Source organism: Aulonocara stuartgranti (genome assembly GCF_965226115.1).
Source record: "Aulonocara stuartgranti genome assembly, chromosome: 23".
Taxonomy (NCBI): Eukaryota; Metazoa; Chordata; class Actinopteri; order Cichliformes; family Cichlidae; genus Aulonocara; species Aulonocara stuartgranti.
This window is the reverse complement of record NC_138958.1, coordinates 45838679-45863291: the sequence shown is the minus strand read 5'-3', so window position 1 is coordinate 45863291 and position 24613 is coordinate 45838679. Positions and strand designations below refer to the sequence as shown.

General features: G+C 44.9%; 2 protein-coding genes and 1 pseudogene across 3 annotated transcripts in view; all 3 read right to left on the bottom strand.

Annotated features, from left to right (window-relative positions):
- LOC309701482 (uncharacterized protein) overlaps positions 1 to 24613 on the bottom strand; it is a 2150955-nt gene that overhangs the window by 878815 nt on the left and 1247527 nt on the right. The window lies entirely within an intron of this gene.
- The window catches only part of LOC309701490 (NLR family CARD domain-containing protein 3-like), a 346993-nt gene continuing 323379 nt past the window's right edge, over positions 1000 to 24613 (bottom strand). The window contains exon 10 of the mRNA XM_082525728.1: positions 1000 to 1468. Coding sequence (XP_082381854.1) covers positions 1450 to 1468 — 19 coding nt within the window. The 3' untranslated portion in view covers positions 1000 to 1449. The remainder of the gene's footprint in view (positions 1469 to 24613) is intronic.
- On the bottom strand, positions 17866 to 22908 carry LOC309700221 (protein NLRC3-like; annotated as a pseudogene). Its single transcript has 2 exons — positions 22635 to 22908; positions 17866 to 19640 (listed from the first exon to the last, which is right to left on the bottom strand). The product of its transcript is annotated as a protein NLRC3-like (transcript).

The window sequence follows — 24613 nt, the reverse complement described above, 5'->3', positions numbered from 1 at the left end:
AGGCTGTTATTGGCTGGCTGACACTGGGATTAATGTCCTTGAAGCCAGCAGTCTTTAATGTCCAGGTTCAGAACGGGCAGGTGAAAAACAGTCCTTTATGTCCTCTGATGTTCAATAAACTGTCCTGATTACTGAGGGAGCAGAGAAAGTGTCTCCATCACTCACCACAGCTGGATGCTCTGAAATCCTGGAATCCAGCTGTGGAGAGGAGCGCCGGCGGCGTGGACGCAGTTTAGTAATCAGGGAACGGGAGACAGGAGGGAAACACAGCTGGGACCAATTACACACACGAGACAGGAAACAGTAACACAGGACTGTCAAAGTAAAACAGGAAATATAACACAGAGTCCAAAGTAAGGAGACGTGGGACACAGTGAAGACACAGAAACAGAAACCAGAACTATAATCACAAAACAAACTCAGAAACATAAAGAGTGAATCAGCTGATTCAGTGTTTGTGACAAAAACATGGATCCTGGTTAATAACTTTTATTTGTTTGTTTCTGTATTATTTTGTGTATCGTTCTTATGAGCTGTTGTTTTGTCAGTGAAATATTATTTCATTGTTTTAAGCTTTTTGTTGACTTTGAAGTGCTTAAGTTGATATTTTTGAACATTTAATTTGTTCGATTATTGTCGAGTCGATAAAACTGTCAAACGCACAGCTGCTTCCAGCACGGCCGGAGGAGAGGTGGCCGAGCAGACGCACAACACACACAGCTCACAGGTTTGCATTTCTAGATATTGCAGATGTTGCAGAAATTGAGAGTAAAGAACTCAGAGATCCAGCGCTGTCTCCTGCCCCTTATTTATACACCACAACACAACGACAGGCGTAACTCACACAAACGGGTAACATGAGGCTCAGATGCTTTGGACGTGTTCACATATACTGGACACAGAATGATGAAGATGGAGCTGCAGGAAGGAGGAAAAGAGGAAAAACACAGAAAAGATTCACAGATGTGGTGAAAAAGGACACGACAGCTTCTGTTTGTTAGTTTGGTTTTTCTTTATTTGGTAAAGATTCAGAAATAAAGAGAAGATCACATGTTTGAATATTATATTAACGTTCTGTAATTACAACAAGTTGTAAAATCTTTCCAGAGTGAGACAGAGACTGTGCAGAGACTGTAGAAGGACAGAGCAGCAGCAGAGCAGTCCAGATACACTGATGATCCTCTGTCAGATCCAGAGGGACACACAGGGCTGATGCTGGACTCTACATTGTGTCTGACAGTGGAGCTGTTCTCAGAGCAGTTCACTCTGCAGCACTGACAGTCATCTGCACTTCATTCCTCTGTCAGTCACTGCTGGATGAAGCTCTCCTCTCCACCTCCCAGTAACATGGCCCAGTCAGAGCGTCTCTACACACAAGCTGCTGCTGCTTCAACCTCTCTGGATCATCAGGACACAGCTGCTCCTCTCTCAGCACACACACCGTCCTGTTTAATGCCATGGTTGCCACCTGCAGAGAGAAGGAGGAAGAGCAGAGGAGATAAACGAGTGTTTCCAGAGACTCTTCATCAGCTGTCAGTCAGTGATGCAGCACATCCAGTATAAAGAGCAGCAGGGACGTCAGTGCTGGGACTGTACTAGGACTCATTGTTGCTTCACTTTTTCTAATCTTTGGATTTTTATTGAAGTTGCTGAAAATGTTTTTCCCTCCTAGTTTGAGTTTGGACTTTCATTCATTAGAAGAACCTTGGTGTGTCCACTCTGAGCTCTGTAGGAACCCCAACAACAAGCCCAACAATCCAGATGGACGGTTCCAGCTGTTAACTGGAGGAATTCCATCCAAACATCTGCTCTCACTAAATTCTTCCTCACCTACAGACTGTGTTCTTCACTGCTTTAAACTTGGAAATCAATGCAGTCATTGGTCTGCGTGCTGCTTTGTTCAGAGAGCTGATTGGCTGTTGACAGTGTTTGATCAGAGCGTGTCAGCCGTTACTATGGTGACCATAAAGGTGAGAAACAGGAAGTGTTTGTGTCCAATCCTGAAGCCTGTCACCGTTCTCCTCTCACAGCTTCACTGAGAAGCTGCAGCTTTACAGGAAACACTGGATCTTTGTTTCATACTGACTGTGTTTAGTACAATACTGCTGACAGCACCACCCACTCACTCCATCACTCTACTGACCTCAGAGTCTCCAGTCTGTAGTCTGGACTCTGCTGAAGATCAGACAGCTGCTTCACATCTGGATCCTGCAGCTTGTCGTTGTATCTCAGGTCCAGCTGTCTCAGATGGGAGGGGTTGGACTTCAGTGCTGCTGCCAGATAATCACAGCTGATCTCTGACAAACCACAGCGCTTCAATCTGTATAAAGAATGAAAGATGTAAGTTTATTAGACAAAGTGCTTGAAATCATTCAGTGTTTCATCATCTGTTCAGAGCTGAAGAAGGTTCAGAATGTAGAAGTTTAGAAAATGGAAACTCCAAACAGCTGAAGCCAACAGGAAGCAGCTTCAAACAGGAAACTGTGCAGAGTTTCAGACTATATGTCCTGATGCAGCCAGTTGGATTTTGGAGATTTGAATCTCTGTTCTGTGACTAAGTCCTTGAATCATTTCTTCCAGTTGGTCCAACAAGACAGACTAAGTATTGGACATGTGTTGTGGCTCCATCAGGGGAGCTTCTAAATGTGATGTGATGGCCCCTTTGGGTCTGTCAGGTCACAGCACTGAAGAGAGCTCAAACTGGGCACACAGCTGTTCCAGTCTGGACCAAAGACTCTATACTGGGACTGAGGGACTGCTTTGACTGCACCCACTGGGACTTTTTAAAGGCTCATGTTCTCACTTAGATCATCGATTTCTACTGACATTTCTTTCTGGGAAAAATGGGGATTACTTTGGAAACAGGAAGTATTTTCCCCAATAAGCAGCCCTGGATTAGTAAATCACTCCAACATGTTCTCAGGCAGAAGAAGCTGTCTTGTTATGAGGGAGAGAAGAAAAAGATTGAGGCACAGAAACCTGTTGAAAGAGAGATAAAGCAGCTAAAATCAGGTGTAAAAGTAAAGCAGAGGATGAGCTGAATAAAGGACACTCAAGGCTGGCTTGGAAAGGAATGAAGTCCATGGTGGGGATGCAGAACAAGGAGCAAAGATGAATGTGATGCTGAATCAGCAGAAGACTTGGACTCATTTGATTCCAGCTTTGATATCATTGATTTCAATGAAGAGCTTTGTGATTGTAGCAAAGGGCTGGTAGCTCTGAGAGTCCCACTGATGAGGTGTTTGTGTGGAAATCTCTTAGTGGGACCAAAGAGAGAAAAAGCCCTGGTCCTGATGCTGTGGGAGGGAAATGATTGAAGTGTGCTGTGAGGAACTGACTGGGAGATTTTCACACATTTTCCAGTCCTCCTTGGAACAACAGGAAGTTCCCAGCATATGGAAACAAAGGTTAAGTGTCCTATGGCACTCAGTGATGATGGTGCTGTGGCCCCACCACCTCCACCTCTTTGTAAAGGAACTAACTGTAATCTGAAGCTTCAAATGGAACTAAGACTTCCTCCACTAGGTGGCAGTGTCTGATGAGAAAGTGTTAGTGGAGCTGGCCTGGAGTCAGAAGCAGGAAGATGCAGGATTTGGGCTGAAATGGGCAAAAGTGGTTAGCACTAGTGCCTTAGAGCAAGAAGGTTGTAGGTTGAAGCTTGTTGGTCAGCTGGGCCTTTCTGTGGAGGTTGGATGTTCTCCCACAGTCCAATGAAATGCTGCTTAGGTTCATTGGTGCTTCTACATTGGCTGTAGGTGTGGATGTGAGGGAGTGCTTCTCTGTCGCTCTCTGTTGGCCCTGTGATGGACTGCTCACCTGTGCAGGTGGACCACGCCTCTTGCCCTATGACAGCTAGGGCACAGGCTGCAGCCCTGTGAGCCTAAGCTGAATAAACAGTTAGCAAAAATGATCCATAGATGGCCTGAAATCCCCCAGTTAGCAGTTTGGTAGATAGCTATGACATGCTAATCCCATCCAGCAGCTGTATTCTACCTGTAAGCTGATCCCTGCTGAGCCAAAGCACTTTTTCATATACAAATTACAACCTTTAATAGAAACCTATTGGTCAGCATCTTATTAGCCTGCTGTTAGCTTCATTCCACAGAAAACTGAGAGAAACTAACAGAGTTGATAAAGAATAAAGAGAAATGTGCTGATTTAAAGCCTTTGAAGTGCTTCAGATGATCTCTGTCCACTTCTGTCCACTCATTCATTCATGTAAGCTTTCTAATGCAGCTTTGATCTTCACAGTCTGCTTGATGAAACTCATTCTAACCCTGAATGTCAGAGTGTTCCTCCTTCTCTTTCCCATCATTCATGCTGGCAGTGGAGGAGATTTGGATGTTGGACTGTGTTTTGGATGATGTGTGTATGTTTGTGTTGGACTGCTGTCTGTAAAGCAAACGCACATTTTGCTTTGGATTTCAGTGTCACACAGACTTTAAGGTGGAATGAAGAGTTTGAGAGTTTCACAGTGAATTTTCCAGTGGAGGATTTTTCTTCTTCTTTGAAGGTTTGAAATGTGAACATTGTTCTGCTGCAGTCAATGGACTAAACCAGAGAAGAAGAAAACAGACTTTACCATGAAGATCCTCAGTGTGGATCAGTATAATATCAGCCTGATGTCTGCAGTTTAGTGTCAGCACAACTTTCACATCATATTCATCTCAGCACAACTAAAACATGCTGACTGACCTCAGAGTTTCAAGTTTACATCCTGGACTCTCCAGGAAACCACACAGATGCTTCACTCCTGGATCCTGCAGCTTGTTGTTGAAGCTCAGGTCCAGCTGTCTCAGATGGGAGGGGTTGGACTTCAGTGCTGCTGCCAGATAATCACAGCTGATCTCTGACAAAGCACAGACACTCAATCTGTATAAAGAATGAAAGATGTAAGTTTATTAGACAAAGTGCTTGAAATCATTCAGTGTTTCATCATCTGTTCAGAGCTGAAGAAGGTTCAGAATGTAGAAGTTTAGAAAATGGAAACTCCAAACAGCTGAAGCCAACAGGAAGCAGCTTCAAACAAACACAACAAGAGAAAAAACTCTGAATGTTTCACATTAAAGTCGTACATTTCTCATAAAAACAGGACAAAGACTTGAAAAAGTCGTGTTTTCCCTTCCAGGAACCACATGGCTTCACTTTTAAAGGTGAAGTGTGAAAGAAATGGACATATTTGAAGTCCAACACCTTTTTCCAGTCACATTATTAAAGCAGACAAACTACAAGCTCATTTTCATTCCTTTTTTTTTTTTTTTTTTTTTTTTTTGGCCTGTCCCGTTTGGCTCTTTTGCCATCAGAATTATTGTCTAAAGGCAAAGAAAGATGCCCAACGGATTTACTTTACCAAATTGACCATCCCAGCCTTGCCATAATGGTCCATTTGATTCACCTTTTATTGTTTATTTTATTTTCACTTGCTGTATACGGGACAGACTTGACTGGAGAAAGAAGGAGAGAAAGAAAGAGGGAAAGAGAAACAGCTGAGAAGAGGGACGGGGGAGAAGGGCAAAAAACAAAAACCAACAGAATGGGCAGGAAAAAAAAGAAAAAATGCATATATCGATCACCTGGATCACCTGTTGAGAAAGAAAAAAGAAAACAAGCCGAAGCGAACAAGAGTAATAGAATAAACAACATCACAATGATATATGGGAATATGACAGTAAATACTAAATATTAAACATTATTGTGCAGCACATAAGATCAACAGAACACAGTGTGCTTTGAGGTAGGAGCCAAAAAGGGTGTAGTTTGTGGGTGTGATCACCCGTGTGTACACCTGTGAGCATGGACGCGCTTGTTTTTTTAAAAGGTTCCTTCATGTAATGATCTGCTAGAGGGTGTGGGGGGGCCACAACCCCGTCCTCCAGGGCATGAAGCAGGTATGGAGGAGATCAAAACTCCAGACATCCAGAGGCCCCCAGAACACAAGACCGCCCCGACTCCGCAGCAGCAGGGAGGCCCCACACTCCAGACCGCAGTCGGACGGCCAACTCCTCCTCCTAGCCCCCCCGCTCCAGCAGGTCGCAGAGAACGGAGGTGAGAGAAGACTCCAAACCTCCCTCCACCCGCTCATTGTAGTGTTGATGCATGTGTGTTCTAAGGTGCATTTAAAACCCAGGAGGGCATGGAGCTACCTGCCAGAGAGCAGCAGGTAAGCGCATAGTCCCTCCTGATAGCCCTCAATGTCTAAGTGTATTTAAAATTGAGAGGTGGGCAACGACGCCAGGGGTGAGGTGTACACCCTGATGGTAACCTGGATTCCATGTATCGTGCCCACCCCCAAGATCCTATATGTATGTGTAATGAGAGTGTGAGTAATGTGAATGTCTAAGTTGTGGGATAAAATTGAGGCAGAGGCAGCCAGAAGAAGACAGAAGGGGGGGTAGCCTCCTCTGCACCCTGGTGACATACCCCTACTCCAAGGCCCTGCATGTGTGGGTGGTTGTGGTGGAGCGGGAAGAGGGAGGCAGCTGGAGATGGGGAGGGAAGGAAGGGAGGGGCAAGTGACCCCTCCCTGGGGCCAGCTCCCCCGCTGACCCCAGTAGGCACCCCCATACTCCGCGACCCGCCAGGGAAAGGGGGCCCAGGCCCATCCAGACCGGGGACCAGTGCAGCAGCGCCTCCCGGCCCCACAGAGCCTGGGACAGTCCACCCAACCCCACCACAGAGAAAACTGCACCCACCCCACCATCCACTCATCTTCCAGACTACATAAGACAATAGACGCCCAGGCTGAGATCTTCCTCCACCTCTCCTGTATCTCCCCTTCCTGCAGAGAGAGTTCCTGAAGAGAGGAAAGCTCCTGCAAGATGTGACAATCTCCCCCACCAGTTGAAGAGCCCCCCAGGTGGCTCGATGCACCGGCGGCACCCCGCGCCAGGGCTGGGCCCCCATGCACCCGCCCGCCCACAACCCCGGCAACACACCAACCAGGACCCAAGCCCCCGAGGACCGGCCAGGGCCCCAGCCCAGAGATGGAGCGCCCCCAGAACCTCAAGTCGTGTTTTTCCTTCCAGGAACCACATGGCTTCACTTTTAAAGGTGAAGTGTGACAGAAATGGACATATTTGAAGTCCAACACCTTTTTCCAGTCACATTATTAAAGCAGACAAACTACAAGCTCATTTTCATTCCAACAAGTCATCTTCTGACCTGGACTAACAACACTGGTCTCTATGTGCAGCTGGCTGTGAGACCAGTGCTCAGGGAGCGTCTACAAAGTGCAACACTGAAAGAACATCACACACTCATTTGCTTCCAGCACTTTCACACAAACATCTACTGTCATTATTGTCACCAAACTCTGTGGATCCTTTATTGCAAATTCAAATGGGATCAAATGGTCAGACAAAAGAGGGTTATGAGGAAATATGATGAAATGTTGTGTATTAGCAGCAAGTTATTGAATCATTTTCCTCAGAAACCAAACAAAATGATTGACAAACATGTTTTTACAAACTCAGTGTTGGACTTGGATCAGCAGGATAAGCTGATGTTTAAAGGCATTTGAGTCTCGCTGTATGAGAGTCCAGTTCTTACTCAATATTTATGGATGATGTTCTTTCAGTGTTGCACTTTGTAGACGCTCCCTGAGCCTCACAGCCAGCTGCACATGGACCAGCTGACATTACCCAGCATTAGAGGCGGCTGTAAAAAATTCATGTTCCCATTTAAATGGTTTTAATTTGAATAAAACGATGTTGATTCATTCGATCCTGAATCGATGTTTAATATAAATGTATTTTGCCAGAATCTCAGGTTAAAGCTCACAAACTATTTCAACAAGCAGCAAACAGCTAAAACAGTAAATGAGAGCAGCTAAACACACAAAGATGGAAACACAGAGCGTGGATCGTTCACTCGACGGCGCGTACACGGACACGCCGTCGGGGCTGAAAGTGGACAGCTCACAGATCCTGAAGCTGCAGGTTTCATCTGTCTCCAACCAAAACTGAGTGATGCAGCAAAAGAAGATCCAAACTCTGCTTCACGTTTGATAAATATGCTCATGAATTCTCTCTGACTTTGGCTGTTCCTGCCTGCACAGCTCTCTCTCTCTCAGTGTACTCCAAGAACAGCTTCAAACATCTGTTTCTGCATCATTCACTGTTTATTAGCCACCAGTCTGCTGTTGTGTTCAGTGCTGTCGGCCTCTGACAGTAAAGCCTCATTTCTGCTGTTCCATGGAAACTTTTTAAAATGATGACAGATTACAAACTCTCAGCTGTGTCTGTAATCAAACCTCTGTAACTTTGCTTCACTTCAGCAGCATCAGCTCATGTTCACATGTTGCTTCATGGTTTGCTTCAGTTTTTGATCGACTGCAGAATATTTTGAAGGTTATCTGCTATAAAAAGCCAGAAGAGGAAAATCTGCTTCATGTGTTTCTGTTTGATCCTCAGTGACTTTGACACAAAGGCCTCTGCTGTGATGATCACACCTCTGATCAAGTCTCACAGTGTCACAACTGATAAATGATCAGAGTTAGAATATTTCTGACTGTCTGCTGTGTGCCGTGACCTTTGACCTGCTAAAGACAGTCAGCTGTGGATTATTCATTGTTGTGTCTGATACTTAGAACTGTGAGGAAGAAGCTACACAGTTAATCAGGGTCCCCTCTCTCTGAATCAGGAAAGGTGGGCAGGCTGCGTGTGGGCCGCGGGCCATACGTTGAGTATCACTGTTTGAAATGTGAACATTGTTCTGCTGCAGTCAATGGACTAAACCAGAGAAGAAGAAAACAGACTTTACCATGAAGATCCTCAGTGTGGATCAGTATAATATCAGCCTGATGTCTGCAGTTTAGTGTCAGCACAACTTTCACATCATATTCATCTCAGCACAACTAAAACATGCTGACTGACCTCAGAGTTTCAAGTTTACATCCTGGACTCTCCAGGAAACCACACAGATGCTTCACTCCTGGACCCTGCAGCTTGTAGTTGTTGTACAGGTCCAGCTCTCTCAGATTGGAGGGGTTGGACTTCAGTGCTGCTGCCAGATAATCACAGCTGATCTCTGACAAACCACAGCCCATCAATCTGTATAAAGAATGAAAGATGTAAGTTTATTAGACAAAGAGCTTGAAATCATTCAGTGTTTCATCATCTGTTCAGAGCTGAAGAAGGTTCAGAATGTAGAAGTTTAGAAAATGGAAACTCCAAACAGCTGAAGCCAACAGGAAGCAGCTTCAAACAAACACAACAAGAGAAAAAACTCTGAATGTTTCACATTAAAGTCGTACATTTCTCATAAAAACAGGACAAAGACTTGAAAAAGTCGTGTGTTTCCTTCCAGGAACCACATGGCTTCACTTTTAAAGGTGAAGTGTGACAGAAATGGACATATTGAAATCAATGATATCAAAGCTGGAATCAAATGAGTCCAAGTCTTCTGCTGATTCAGCATCACATTCATCTTTGCTCCTTGTTCTGCATCCCCACCATAAATATAAAGAGGCAAAACTCACATTTTCCAAAATCCTCTTTAAGCTTCGACAATAAAGGAAGATAGTTTTATACAAGTCTTTGTGGTTTTCTTGTCACCCAGATGCCCGAGTACTTAAACTTGTTATAGCTGGGTTTAAAAGGGGCTAAAATACACAAAACTCCCCAGTTGTCGTACAGATAGACTTTGCCTCGCTCTTCCCAAAATTCACTTTATATCCAGAAATTGTCCCAAATTCCTTAAGTATGCATTAAGGTGACCTTGAGGCTCTTAAAGGCGCCTATAAATAAAACGTATTATTATTATTATTATTTTAAGTCTATCCAAAAGTTTGCGGAGGCTGTTCGATGGGTTGGAAATAAATAAAATCATGTTGTCGGCATAAAGAGAGACTTCATGTTCGATACCCCCTCCATGTTTTCCCTCAACACCAACACATTGTCTCAGAGCAACAGCTAGCGGTTCAATGGCAAAAAGGAGACAGAGGGCATCCCTGTCCTGGGGGGCAGATTATTGTTAGTCCGGACGGCTGTTAGAGGGGAGCAATACAATACTTTTATCCAAGATACAAAATTAAAGCCACATTTTTTAAGCGTATAAAAAAAAAATCCCATCTCGCCCGATCCAACGCCTTTTCTGCGTCAAGCCAAATTACGGTTTCCAATGTATCACCTTTAACATGGGTATAAATGATATTTAATAGAGCTCTAATGTTCAAAAAAGAGTGCCTAATAAAGCCCGTCTGGTGAAATAATGGAGGACAAATACTTGTGTAAGCGACGGGCCAACACTTGAGCCAGGATCTTGGTGTCTGTGTTGAACAAAGATATTAAACGACATGAACGACAATCTAAATGGTCTTTTTCCTGTTTTACAATTAAACACATCACTGCTTGATGCATTGTTGGAGGCAACGACTGTGAGAGGAAGGATTCTTCAAAAGTTGATTTTAACAGTGAATTCAGTCGGTCAGAAAACTTTATGAAAAAATCAGATGGATACCCGTCGGGGCAGCAGATTTTCCAGACTGCATGCTCCGTACGGCCGTTTCAATTCCAACATTAGAGACAGGTTCCTCCAGACTAGCGATCGCATCTTCTCCCAAGGAGGGAATATCAAACACCTTATTGAAATCATTGTGGATCTCAAGGATAGTTTGGTTGTCTGTAGACCTTATTCCCTGGTCATTGTAGATCTCAAGGATAGTTGGTTAGCTGTTCTTAGTCGCAGCTGGTGAGCTGATAACTCGCCTGTTTTTTCTCCATGTTCATAAGCGTAGCTGCAACTTTGACTAATCTTGTTTTGTAGATATGAGATTGTATTCAGTTTGTCATTGTAACCGCTGTGTATATAATACAGGCTCAGGAGAGTGGCTGTACACAGCATGTAGTTTAGTGTCACGGTCGCAGTAGCTGACCGTATGGAGAGTGTGTGGAGGACTCAGGTGCAGACACTGGCGCAGACACTATGGACCCAGCAGCTTACAACCCTTCTGCGGAGCTAAAGGACGACATCATTTTCACTGTGGAGAATCTTCTCAGCCTATGGCTGGAACACCCCCCGGAAGAGCTTCGCCGCGCAGCGGAAGACCGGCTGCAACGGCTCTTTTCCGGCCTGCCATGGCTATTGGAATCGCTTCCCCCGACCATGCAGGCCTTTCTCCACCTCACACCACACCTTCTCTCCGCCACTACTACCTCGCAGCCTCACCTACCGGATGTAGTTTTGCCCGGCCCGTTGGAGCCGTCTGCGGGGAGGAAACGTCGATCGCGCCGTCGGCGCGCCACCCCACAGCCGGACGTTCGGACTTCTAAATCGCCGGCTGTGGTGAGTGAGGATTCCTTTCCGTTTTCAGACTGTTTGACTGTTCATTCAGGGGCGGTGTTCTGTGCGGCAGATGATATCGGGAACAGCATATCACCTGCTCAGCAGCCCCTCTCAGCTCAGTCTCCAGTGCCTGTTTCAGCTCAGTCTCCAGTGCCTGTTTCAGCTCAGTCTCCAGTGCCTGTTTCAGCTCACGCTCCAGTGCCTGTTTCAGCTCACACTCCAGTGCCTGTTTCAGTTCACGCTCCAGTGCCTCCAGGGTCACCTGTAGCTCAGGCCCCCGTAGCTCTAGTGCAACCTGTAGCTCAGGCCCCTGTAGCTCCAGTGTCACCGGTTTCGCACACTCACATAATGCAGGGAGACAGCCTAAGTTCCAGTCTGGGGCCTGTCCAGCCCTCGTCTCGTGTCTCCGCTGGAGGGTCCGAGGGACTGCTCCGGCCTTCGTCTCAAGTCTCCGCTGGAGGGTCCGAGGGACCGCTCCGGCCTTCGTCTCCTGTTTCCGCTGGAGGGTCCGAGGGACCGCTCCGGCCTTCGTCTTCTGTTTCCGCTGGAGGGTCCGAGGGACCGCTCTGGCCTTCGCTTCCTGCCTCGTCCGCTGGAGGGCCCGAGGAGCCCGTTCAGCCTCCTGTCTCCGCTGGAGGGCCCGAGGAGCCCGTTCAGCCACCTGTCTCCGCTGGAGGGCCCGAGGAGCCCGTTCAGCCTCCTGTCTCCGCTGGAGGGCCCGAGGAGCCCGTTCAACCACCTGTCTCCGCTGGAGGGCCCGAGGAGCCCGTCCGGCCTCAAGCCACGTCAGCTGGAGGGCCCGAGGAGCCCGTCCGGCCTCAAGCCACGTCAGCTGGAGGGCCTGAGGAGCCCGTCCGGCCGCCTTCTGCTCCTGCTTCGCCTGGTCCAGCTTCGGCTTCTGCTTCTGCTTCGCCGTCGCCTGGTCCAGCCTCAGCCTTAGCTCCTGTTTCGCCGTCGCCTGGTCCAGTCTCTGCCTCAGCTGCTGCTTCGTCGTCGCCTGGTCCAGCTTCATCCGAGTCTTCGTCCTCGTCTGGTCCGGCCTCCGCCTCTGCCACGCCTGGTCCAGCTTCTGTCTGTGCTTCGCCCGGTCCGGCTTCAGCCTGTGCTTCGCCCGGTCCGGCTCCAGCCTGTGCTTCGCCTGGTCCAGCCTCTTCCGGGTCTTCGTCTTCGCCTGGTCCGGCTCCGTCGTCTGTGGCTGCCACGCCACCGTCTGGTCCAGCCTCGTCTGGTCCTGCCTCGTCTGGTCCGTCTGGTCCTGCCCCGTCTGGTCCGTCTGGTCCTGCCTCGTCTGGTCCTGTGCCCACTGGGCCTCGGCCAGTGCGCTTGACACTGGAGCGCCGCCGCTGCCTTCCGCGCGGCCGGCCTCCTGAACTGCTCCATCGTCTCCTTCGCCGCCGCCGCCGTTGCCTTCCGCGCGGCCGGCCTCCTGAACTGCTCCGTCGTGTCCTTCGTCGCCGCCGCTGCCTTCCGCGCGGCCGGCCTCCTGAACTGCTCCGTCGTCTCCTTTGTCGCCGCCGTTGCCTTCCGCGCCGTCGGCCCCCTGAACTGCTCCGTCGTCTCCTTCGTCGCCGCCGTTGCCTTCCGCACGGCCGGCGTCCCGGACTGTTTCCACGTCGTCGCCGTTGCCGTCCGCACGGTCGGCCCCCTGGCCGGCCCCCTGAACTCTTCTGTTTTGGACTCCTGTGCTGTCGGCCCCCTGGCCGGCCCCCTGAACTCTTCTGTTTTGGCCTCCTGTGCTGTCGGCCCCCTGAATTGTTCTTTTTTGGGGCTCGTGTTTTGTTTTGGGGCTTTCTTGTGCTTCGGTGTTTTTGTTTCGTGCCCTCCTTCCTGGGCCCCCGCCGCCCGCCCTGGTCGGGTTGTTTTCTGTTTTTTGGGCTGTCGGGGGCCAGCCCTTGCGGGGGGGGGGGGGGGGGGGTACTGTCATGATCCTGGGTCCTTTTGACCCAGCGTTTTGTGTTTTCTCTTCGCGATTTTGGTTCTGTTCTCCTCTGATTAGTGTTTACCCTGTTCCCCCCGTGTGTTCCTGTATCTAGTCCGCGTTTCTTAGTTTGTGTCCTTTCATGTGTAAGTTCCTGTTTTATTGTGAAGGTATGCGTCTTATGTGAGTGTTTTCAGTTTGCCTCCCTAGTCTCGTCATGTTAATCACTCCCAGCTGTGTTTCCCACCTGTGTGTAATCTCCCTGTGTTCTCTGAGTGTATTTAAGTTGTATTTTCTGTCTTAGTAATTGCTGGTTTGTCTGTGTTGTTTCCCCTCGGTCTCCCTGCGTCTCTCCGTGTATATTTCTCCGGATCTCCCCGCATCTTCGTTCTGGTTTGTCTTGTTAGTTCTACCCAGTTTAGGTTTTCCTGTTTCACGGTACCCACGCCATTGCTGTTTGTATTTTCGGTTGTTAAATAAACACTCATCTGCACCAGAGCTGCCGCATTTTGGGTCCTATCTCGTATTCCACACGGCTTGCCCCGGCAAACCGTGACAGAAGAGGTGTTCGGTGAAGCCCATCTGGTGACTAATTCTGGGCTGTGGAGAGGATTTAAATGGAAGGTGGTCATGAGATATTTTAGAACCCCAGAGATAATTGCCAAAATGAAGCCTACAAATCCTGACACCTGCTGGCGAAATTGTGGTACTTCTTTAGGAACCCACTCACATATATTCTGGTCATGCCCAAAAATCTGCTCACTTTGGAATGACATATTTAAAGTTCTCAGTACAGTTTTCCAACAACCATTAACAAAAGACCAACAGTTAGCCATTTTAGGAGTCTTACCAAAGGGTTTTGCGGGAAACAATAAAAAGTATCTCTTAAGAATCTTGCTTACAGCAGCACTAAAGTGTATCACTATTAAATGGCTGAATCTTGACCCACCTTCATATAATATGTGGATTGATAAAGCAAGAGAAATTTACCAGATGGAGGAAACAACATCTGCGCTGCAGATTCAGAGAGAATTGTTTACTGAGCGTTGGCGACCCATACATGCTTTACTGTTTCAATAATTTAGCATAGGTCTGTTTCGTTTTGTACATTTACGGCTAAGTTTGTCACATGTTATTTAATATTACATAAAGTTTTTGTTTTGTTTTGTTTTTGTTATGTTGTTGTCTGTTTGTTTGCTTGCTTGGGTTTTGTTTTGTGCTTCCTAATTGCAGTTCTTATTTTAATCTACATTTCTGCATTGCAGTTCCTGTAACTCAAGGCCAATATCTGACAACCTACAGACCTTCAATCTGTATAAAGAATGAAAGATGTAAGTTTATTAGACAAAGTGCTTGAAATCATTCAGTGTTTCATCATCTGTTCAGAGCTGAAGAAGGTTCAGAATGTAGAAGTTTAGAAAATGGAAACTCCAAACAGCTGAAGCCAACAGGAAGCAGCTTCAAACAAACACAACAAGAGAAAAAACACTGAATGTTTCACATTAAAGTCGTACATTTCTCATAAAAACAGGACAAAGACTTGAAAAAGTCGTGTTTTTCCTTCCAGGAACCACATGGCTTCACTTTTAAAGGTGAAGTGTGACAGAAATGGACATATTTGAAGTCCAACACCTTTTTCCAGTCACATTATTAAAGCCGACAAACTACAAGCTCATTTTCATTCCAACAAGTCATCTTCTGACCTGGACTAACAACACTGGTCTCTATGTGCAGCTGGCTGTGAGACCAGTGCTCAGGGAGCGTCTACAAAGTGCAACACTGAAAGAACATCACACACTCATTTGCTTCCAGCACTTTCACACAAACATCTACTGTCATTATTGTCACCAAACTCTGTGGATCCTTTATTGCAAATTCAAATGGGATCAAATGGTCAGACAAAAGAGGGTTATGAGGAAATATGATGAAATGTTGCGTATTAGCAGCAAGTTATTGAATCATTTTCCTCAGAAACCAAACAAAATGATTGACAAACATGTTTTTACAAACTCAGTGTTGGACTTGGATCAGCAGGATAAGCTGATGTTTAAAGGCATTTGAGTCTCGCTGTATGAGAGTCCAGTTCTTACTCAATATTTATGGATGATGTTCTTTCAGTGTTGCACTTTGTAGACGCTCCCTGAGCCTCACAGCCAGCTGCACATGGACCAGCTGACATTACCCAGCATTAGAGGCGGCTGTAAAAAATTCATGTTCCCATTTAAATGGTTTTAATTTGAATAAAACGATGTTGATTCATTCAATCCTGAATCGATGTTTAATATAAATGTATTTTGCCAGAATCTCAGGTTAAAGCTCACAAACTATTTCAACAAGCAGCAAACAGATAAAACAGTAAATGAGAGCAGCTAAACACACAAAGATGGAAACACAGAGCGTGGATCGTTCACTCGACGGCACGTACACGGACACGCCGTCGGGGCTGAAAGTGGACAGCTCACAGATCCTGAAGCTGCAGGTTTCATCTGTCTCCAACCAAAACTGAGTGAAGCAGCAGCAAAAGAAGATCCAAACTCTGCTTCACGTTTGATCAATATGCTCATGAATTCTCTCTGACTTTGGCTGTTCCTGCCTGCACAGCTCTCTCTCTCTCAGTGTACTCCAAGAACAGCTTCAAACATCTGTTTCTGCATCATTCACTGTTTATTAGCCACCAGTCTGCTGTTGTGTTCAGTGCTGTCGGCCTCTGACAGTAAAGCCTCATTTCTGCTGTTCCATGGAAACTTTTTAAAATGATGACAGATTACAAACTCTCAGCTGTGTCTGTAATCAAACCTCTGTAACTTTGCTTCACTTCAGCAGCATCAGCTCATGTTCACATGTTGATTCATGGTTTTCATGGTTGATTCTCCTCATTTTTTCAAAAATGACCTCTGACAGGAAAGTCTCATTTCTGCTGCTCAACACTGAAGAAATGTAAACTTTTCAAAATGATGACAAATTGGAAAACACCTAAACCCAGGAGATGTAACCCTTCTCTCTGGGGCGGAGGCAAGCGGACCACCTCTTTGATTAGAGCTGTGTCTCTAATCAAAGCAGAGATGGAACGATGCCACTTTTTATGTCCGATATCGATATGAATCCAATATAGTCAATTTTATAATCAAACGTTTTTTTTAATATCTTGCTGCATTTTGTATAAGTTCATACTCAAGTTTAAAAAATCTAAACACTAAAGCTGTTCTGTTATACCTGTCTGCAAAAACACACTGCAGCCAAAACATTAGACAATACTGATCTTTGTATTTAAACTTTTTTCAGAACTTTAAATCTAAGTATCTAAAGTAATATTCAAAAGTCATTTAAATCAGTCTGATGCAGACTTCAAAAACTCTTTGGTTGTGACTAAAAGAAGTGCAACATCAGCACCAAATAATGTTTCTATTGAACAACTAACACAAACAGGTTGTAGAATGGAGCCTTTTCTACTCACAGCTGAACAGAAACAACATCCAGAGTGGAAAACAGTGCAAATAACTGCAAACAGGCTTCATGACACTCATGTTTGATCAGATTCACTCCCTGCTCTCACACAGCAACTCCAGACCTACATTCATCTTTTCCCTCTGAACCCCCCAAACATACAAACCCTGAGCCACCACCATTGCCCTTTCACTGACTGCCCCACTCCACCATTTGACTCTTAGAACTGAAGACGCTTCTCTCATAAGAGGTGAAACATCTTCAAGGAAGTCCAGACGCTTTTCTTTCCAAGCTTCTTAGACTACGATGACCTGGATGTCTGAGAACCTTCACAGACTGATTTTACAAGAACAACTTGTGTCAAAAATCCCTGGCAGTGCCTCTCTGTCACACACACAAATCACTACAGTTACAAATTTAATAACTTAAAAAGTAAAAAGACCACTTTTGAGCCGTGTCTTTTTGGCCATAACGAATACCAAAAGAACCGAAATTTAATAACATTAAAACCAAACAATAAATGAGCAAAGTAGTGCATGATAAATATAGATGACAAATACAAAGTGCAATATAGAAACACAGGGTAAAAAGAAATGAACAATTAAAAAGGAGGATAAAAGATGTGAGCAGTAGTTAAACAGTAGAAATAAATATATAATAAACAAACAAAAATAGATAATAAATGAAAGCCAGGTCAGAAAGGTGAGTTTGGCTTTAAAAGCATGAAAACACACTGCTGTCTTCAGGAAGGCTGCTCCAGTAACAGAAAGTCATCTACATGTGGGTTTAGTTCTGACTTTAGGGACAAGTAAAAAAATAAAATAAAATAAAAACATCTGTCCAGACAACCTGACAGTCAAAAATATAAACTCAGGAACTTAAAAGGAAAATTGTGATAACTTTGAACGTCCGCATCAAGATAAACTTACAGATTTAAGAGTCAAAAAGTGTCAAAAAGTCTGTATCCTTACCCGAGAGTTTCAAGTTTACAGTCAGGACTCTTTAGTCCAACACACAGCAAATCCAATCCTGAATCCTGCAGCTTGTTCGAGCTCAGGTCCAGCTCTCTCAGATGATTGGATGGGGAGCTGAGAATTTCAGACAAAGCTTCAAAGCTTCTTTTTGAGAGTTTACAATCTCTCAGCCTGAGGAAGAATAACAATGGAGACATATTCTTTTATTCATCTAGCATTATTAAACATATTTGTTCATAGATTCACTTACAGCACTTTCTTGGATGCTTTGACCACTGGCAGCAGCTTCAAAAATGCCTTCTCTGAACGGGAGTATTTCTCCAGGTCGAACTCATCCAGATCTGATGACAGTAAGATGAAGACCAGAGCCGACCACTGAGCAGGAGACAGTTGATCTGTGGAGAGACGTCCTGATCTCAGGGACTGTTGGATCTCCTCCACTAGAGAACGATCATCCAGTTCATTCAGACAGTGGAACAGGTTGATGCTTTTCTCTGCAGACAGTTTCCCACTGAGCTTCTTCTTGATGTAGTGAACTGTTTCCTGATTGGTCTGTGAGCTACTTCCTGTCTGTGTCAGCATGCATAGGAGATCCTGATTGGTCTGCAGTGAAAGACCCAGGAGGAAGCGGAGGAACAAGTCCAGGTGTCCATTTGGACTCTCTAAGGCTTTGTCCACAGCACTCTGGTAGAAGTCTTTTACAGTAAGTGTTTTCTGGAAGATTTTAAAGCGAGGAGATTGTTTCTTAAGCAGGTTGACTCCAGAGTTGATGAAGGTCAGATAGACATGAAGAGCAGCAAAGAACTCCTGAATGCTCAGATGGACGAAACAGTAAACGACATCGGTGAACATGTGACACTCATCAGCTTTAAAGATCTGTGTGAACACTCCTGAGTACACTGAGGCTGCTCTGATATCGATGCCACACTCTTTCAGGTCTGATTCATAGAAGATCAGGTTTCCTTTCTGCAGCTGATCAAAGGCCAGTTTTCCCAGAGACTCAATGATCTTCCTGCATGACTCTGTCTCAGCTCCTCCATCATACTTGATGTCCTTCGTTTTTAGGTGAAATAGCACAAGGCGTAGGTAGAGCTCTGTGAGAGTCTTAGGCAGATCTTTGCTCTCTTTGTTCTTCATGACAAACTCCAGAACTGTAGCAGTGATCCAGCAGAAGACTGGGATGTAGCACATGATGTGGAGGCTTCGTGATGTCTTGATGTGGGAGATGATGCTGCTGGCCTGCTCCTCATCTCCTCATCTCTTCCTGAAGTACTCCTCCTTCTGTGGGTCAGTGAACCCTCTGACTTCTGTCACCATGTCAACAATGTCACGAAGGATCTTATTGGCTGCTGCAGGTCGTGTGGTTATCCAGAGGCGAGCAGAGGGAAGCAGTTCCCCCCTGATGAGGTTTATCAGCAGCACATCCACTGAGGTGGACTTTCTAGGGTCAGTCAGGATTGTAGTTTTGTGGAAGTCCAGAGGAGGTCGACACTCATCCAGACCATCAAAGATGAACACAACCTGGAAGTCTTCAAAGCTGCAGATTCCTGCTTCTTTGGTTTCAGTAAAGAAGTGATGAACAAGTTCCACCAAGCTGAACTTTTCCTCTTTCAGCAGATTCAGCTTTCTGAAAGTGAATGGAAACATGAACTGGATGTCCTGGTTGGCTTTGCCTTCAGCCCAGTCCAGAGTGAACTTCTGTGTTAGGACTGTTTTCCCAATGCCAGCCACTCCCATTGTCAGCACTGTTCTGATTGGTTTATCTCTTCCAGGTGGGAGTTTAAAGATGTCTTCTTGTCTGATGGTTGTTTCTGGTCTGTCTGGTTTCCTGGATGCTGTTTCAATCTGTCTGACCTCATGTTCATCATTGACCTCTGCAGTCCCTCCCCCTGTGATGTAGAGCTCTGTGTAGATCTGACTCAGGAGGGTCGGGTTTTCTGTTGTAGAAATCCCCTCGAGCACACACTGGAACTTCTGCTTCAGGTCTGACTTGAGTTTGAGCTGACACTCAGTGAGAATCTCTGCATGAATAAACAGCAAATGACACAAATGAGAAAACTGCATTCTGGTTACTGTGGTTATGTGTTCAGTTCACTGGACTCTTGGTGTCATGATCCGGGTGAGTCTGAGTAACTTTCCACAGCATCAGCTCTCCTCCCCTGGGTGGAGCCCTCCTCACTCCTCCATGCTCCTCACCTGTTGCCAATTACTCCGGCAGTATTTATGAGCAGCACTCACAATGAACCTTCTCCAGATTGTGTGCTTACCACAGTCAGTTCTCTGCCTCACATTTTGTCTTGTGCTCCTCAGCTTGTTTCGCGTAACCCTCTTTTCCTGTTCCCTAGTCGGCACCTGGATACATCTTCCAACTCTCGCCATAAGTCACGCCTCAGGATTCTGGCCTGCCACTGCTGGGAAAACTCACTCTTGCAAACTGCCATCCTCACCTGCCTGCCTCCCTGTGCACCCACATCTCACTCTGTACCCAGATTTAATTCATCTCCTCCTCCAGCTGATCTCCACCTGCAGCCACGTAACACCTCTTAGTTTTTAAATCTTGGACTCATTCACTACACTGTGGACCACTCAGATTATTATCTCATTTGTTCCAGTGATCGTGGATAGTTTCTATTCGCCCGATTCTGCCCCTGTTGTTCCTTTGACCTGCCTCAGCTTATGTTCTGGCCTCAGCTCTGCACTTCTCATAATACCTCGCTTGCTGTTGAATTTAGCCGTGATTCAGCTTTCTCCGTCAAGAAATCTAGTAAAATACATTTATTTTAAATGTCACTTTTTTGGTTCTGTGCTTGACTCCATTCCTTTTCATGAGCCATTGAGCCCTGATACTTGGGTTATAACTGAGGGCAGGTTTTATAGAGACACATTTGATTTAATTGTGTTTATTTATACAGCACCAAATCAATACTAGCAACATTTCACATATTACATAAACAACACTATGGAGCCAGTAATGAATAAATATGTAGAATAAATGAAAGAATTTCAAGTAAAAAAGTTTTTTTTAAATTCCTCCAAATAACAACAACAGTCACCCCAATGTGCTTTATATTGTAAGGTAAAGAACTTACAATAATACAACAGAAAAAAACCCCAACTATCTTTTTGGGGCCTGAAAACTGAAGGCTCTGCCTCCCATTCTACTTTTAAATACTCTGTGAACAACAAGTAGGCCTGCAGAGCGAGAGCGAAGTGCTCTAATAGGGGGATATGGTACTACAAGGTCATTAAGATAAGATGGGGCCTGATTATTTAAGACCTTGTATGTGAGGAGCAGGATTTTGAATTCAATTCTGGATTTAACAGGAAGCCAATGAAGGGAAGCCAAAACAGGAGAAATATGCTCTCTCTTTCTAGTCCCTGTCAGGACTCTTGCTGCAGCATTTTGGATTAGCTGAAGGCTTTTCAGTGAGTTTTTTGGACTTCCTGATAATAATGAATTACAGTAGTCCAGCCTGGAAGTAATAAATGCATGAACTAGTTTTTCAGCGTCACTCTGAGACAGGATATTTCTAACTTTAGAGATGTTGCACAAATGGAAGAAAGCAGTCTTACATATTTGTTTAATATGTGCGTTGAAGGACATGTCCTGGTCAAAAATGACTCCAAGGTTCCTCACAGCGTTACTGGAGGCCAAGGTAATGCCATCCAGAGTAAGAATCTGCTTAGATACCATATTTCTAAGATTTTCAGGGCCGAGTACAATAACCTCAGTTTGATGTGAATTAAGAAGCAGAAAGTTAGCGGCCATCCAGGTCTTTATGTCTTTAAGACATTCCTGCAGTTTAACTAATTGGTGTGTGTTATCTGGCTTCATGGACAGATAGAGCTGGGTGTCATCTGCATAGCAGTGTAAATGTATGTTATGTTTGCTAATGATGCTGCCTAAGGGAAGCATGGTAATGGGAGCGTTGCCAGCAGAAGGCTGAAGTGGAATCTCCCAGAAAGCTGCAGAAGAAAAAACGTGAGCTGAAATGGTGGATTTCAGTCAAACAAGGAGAACTGTGGCTTTCCTCAAACTTTTGACCAATCACCTTAGTGTCCTGTTTATCAACCATAATAAAAAGCATTTACTGTCTGGGCATTTTTTTGTTTGGGTCTCCAAACAGCAGAAAGAAATGGCAGCCATTTTTTTTAACTTTACCTTCAACTAGTAAATAGATTTAAGAAAAAGCACTTTGTGTCATGGTCCCTGTGCCCCGCTGGTCGATCCTCTATTGTGCAATATGTTTGTGGTTTGTTTGCTCTCTCTCACTCTCTCTCTCGCCGCGGCGACGCTCATTGCGGGCTCCCGCTGCTGGCCCACACACCTGCTCATCACCGCACCGGCCGCTGATCCCAGCTGATTACTGCACTACTTAGATGGCGAGTCTGCACTAGTCTTCGCTGGATCGTTGAGCTATCAGTATCGTTTTTTTGGAACCCGATTCTGAGAGGAGTGATTGAGGAGGAACATTTGTACAGAAAGTGTGGAGCACCCTTCTCCCAACCCTGTTTCCCACGGACCCTGGCGACCCGGACCCGTTTCCCCTGCACGTTGTATGTAGCCACTTGGTGAATGTGTTCACTGTAAATAAACGCACTGTTCTTCGCTTAAAGGAATACCCTGGCCTGCGCCTGAGTCTCTTTCGGAAACCCTATCACTTTGATCATATTTGTGACGTGTCCCAAACTGTTGTTGTCGCCTCATTTATGTTGATAAAACAGCTCTAAAACCAATCTGACAATATAAATCTGTAAAATGGGCTGAAAACCTGCTGCTGCTCCCATTTTAATCAAACCAACCCAGAGAGCAGATATTCATGTGTACACAGGAGGTTATTTGTGCAGATACATAAAACACATATAAACTGTAGGCTTTCTGCAGTCTCTCACTCCTGAAAGTGTTGGCAAGTGTTTTGGATTTATTATTTATATGGATGCTTATGGCACCTGTGTAATGTTAACTAATGTTTTTATTGTTTAAGTGTTTTTTGTTTAGTCATTCCCTGACTTACCTTTGGGTTCTGGGATGGTTTTATTTAAATTCTCCAACAGATCATTCCTGTTTAACCTCCCCAAAAGATTTTTAGTGACTTCAAAAGTGTTGATAGCGTAGGTATCAAACATCAGATCCACTATGTCCGTCCTCTCTGCATTCTCCAGTTCACTCTCTGGAATTGCTGGTAAACCTTCTACAGACCCATTCTTCAGATGCCACGTGATTTTTTCAAAGTCATCACGTCCCAAATTCTCCAAAGTCCCCAGAAGGATTTCTTTAGGTGTCGTCATCTTTTACCCTGTAAGGACCCGATAAACAAAGACTGTAACAACAGCTGGAGAGGTAATTGTCTGATTTATCGGAATTTAACTTGATTCTAACAGCAGTTCATCACTACCACCAATAAATTTCTAAGACTCAGAATGCAACAAAATTGCACATGAAGAAGCACATAGAGAAGTATCCAAGTAACACTTTGCTACAATATAAAACAAACTATTATAAATAAAGAAAATATATAAACTAAATATATACACTACCCGTCAAACGTTTTAGAACAGCCCAATTTTTCCAGTGTTTTTGTCACGGTTTGCGAGCCGTGTGTAAATTATCAAAGGACCCTTTATGCAGGCAGCTCAGATGCAAGTGAGTTTATTCATCACATGGTGATACAAACAGAAATGGAGAAGGTGAGCATGGAAACTAAGCAAAAACCTAAAAACTAATAGTACACGAATATGAAGAAGTACACGAAGGGAAGACGAAAACACGGAACACAAGGGGTGGGAGCAAAGCACCACAACACATCACTATATAGACAGTTACACAGAGGGAGACACAGAAGGCAACAACACAGGGTGGAACAAATGGACAGAGAAGACTAAACACAGAACAGAGTGCACAGAGAAACAAGGGGGGCAGGGAATCAAAACCTAGGAAGCATAGAATAACTCACAAACTAAACTGGCATAACACAAAAATCACAAAGAACTGAAACCACTAGATCAGGAGACCCAGGACCCTGACAGATACGCAGACAAACCAGCAACTAACAGAGGCAAACACAAGGCTTAAATACACAGAGGGATAACGAGGGAATAAGACACAGAAGGAAGACACATCTGGGAGTGATTGACAAGACGAGACAGAGGAAACGCAAACTAAACACACTGACATGAGACACGGACCTTCACAACAAAGCAGGAAATACATAGACTGAACTTAGAGGTACAACAAAACACAGAACCAAAACGTAAGAATAAACAAAGATACATCATGAAATCAAAGATTAACAATACAAAACAGAAAACACTGAGTCACAGACCAAGGATCGTGACAGTTTTATTGAAAATATCCTTTTTATTTCTCATTGCACTCTGAAATGAAAGCATAGTACAAATAAGCAGTTGGAGTTAAAAATAAATCATGAAACACATTTATAGACCAAAGTTTATTCTAAACGTTTGACTGAACACACCCGTGGCTTCTGTCTACAATAGAAATCAAATATTCTCCCATATCTGTAGCAGATGTTCCCGTAAACGTGGACCTTGTAATAATAATAATAATAATAATAATAACAACTTTATTTATAAAGCGCTTTCAAACAAAGTGCTGTACAACTAAAGAGATAAATAAAATAAAAGCGATACATAGCAATACAGGTAAAAGACACAATACAAGTTAAAAACAATAAAAATGTAAAAACTAAAAGCCGTAGAATTAAGACATGTAGGATCGGGTGAACAAATGTGTCTTCAACTTGGTTTTAAAAACCTCCACAGAGCAGCCTGCCGAATATCTTGTGGGAGGTTGTTCCGCAGAAACGGGGCATGAAAAGAAAAAGCTCTCCAATTGTCTTTTTTCTGGCTCGAAGAACTTTTAGAAGACCAGAGTCCTGAGATCGGAGAGCACGAGATGGAACATAAAGGTGTAAAAGGTCGGAGAGGTATGAAGGTGCCAATCCGTTTAAAGCCTTGTAGGTGAGCAGCAGGA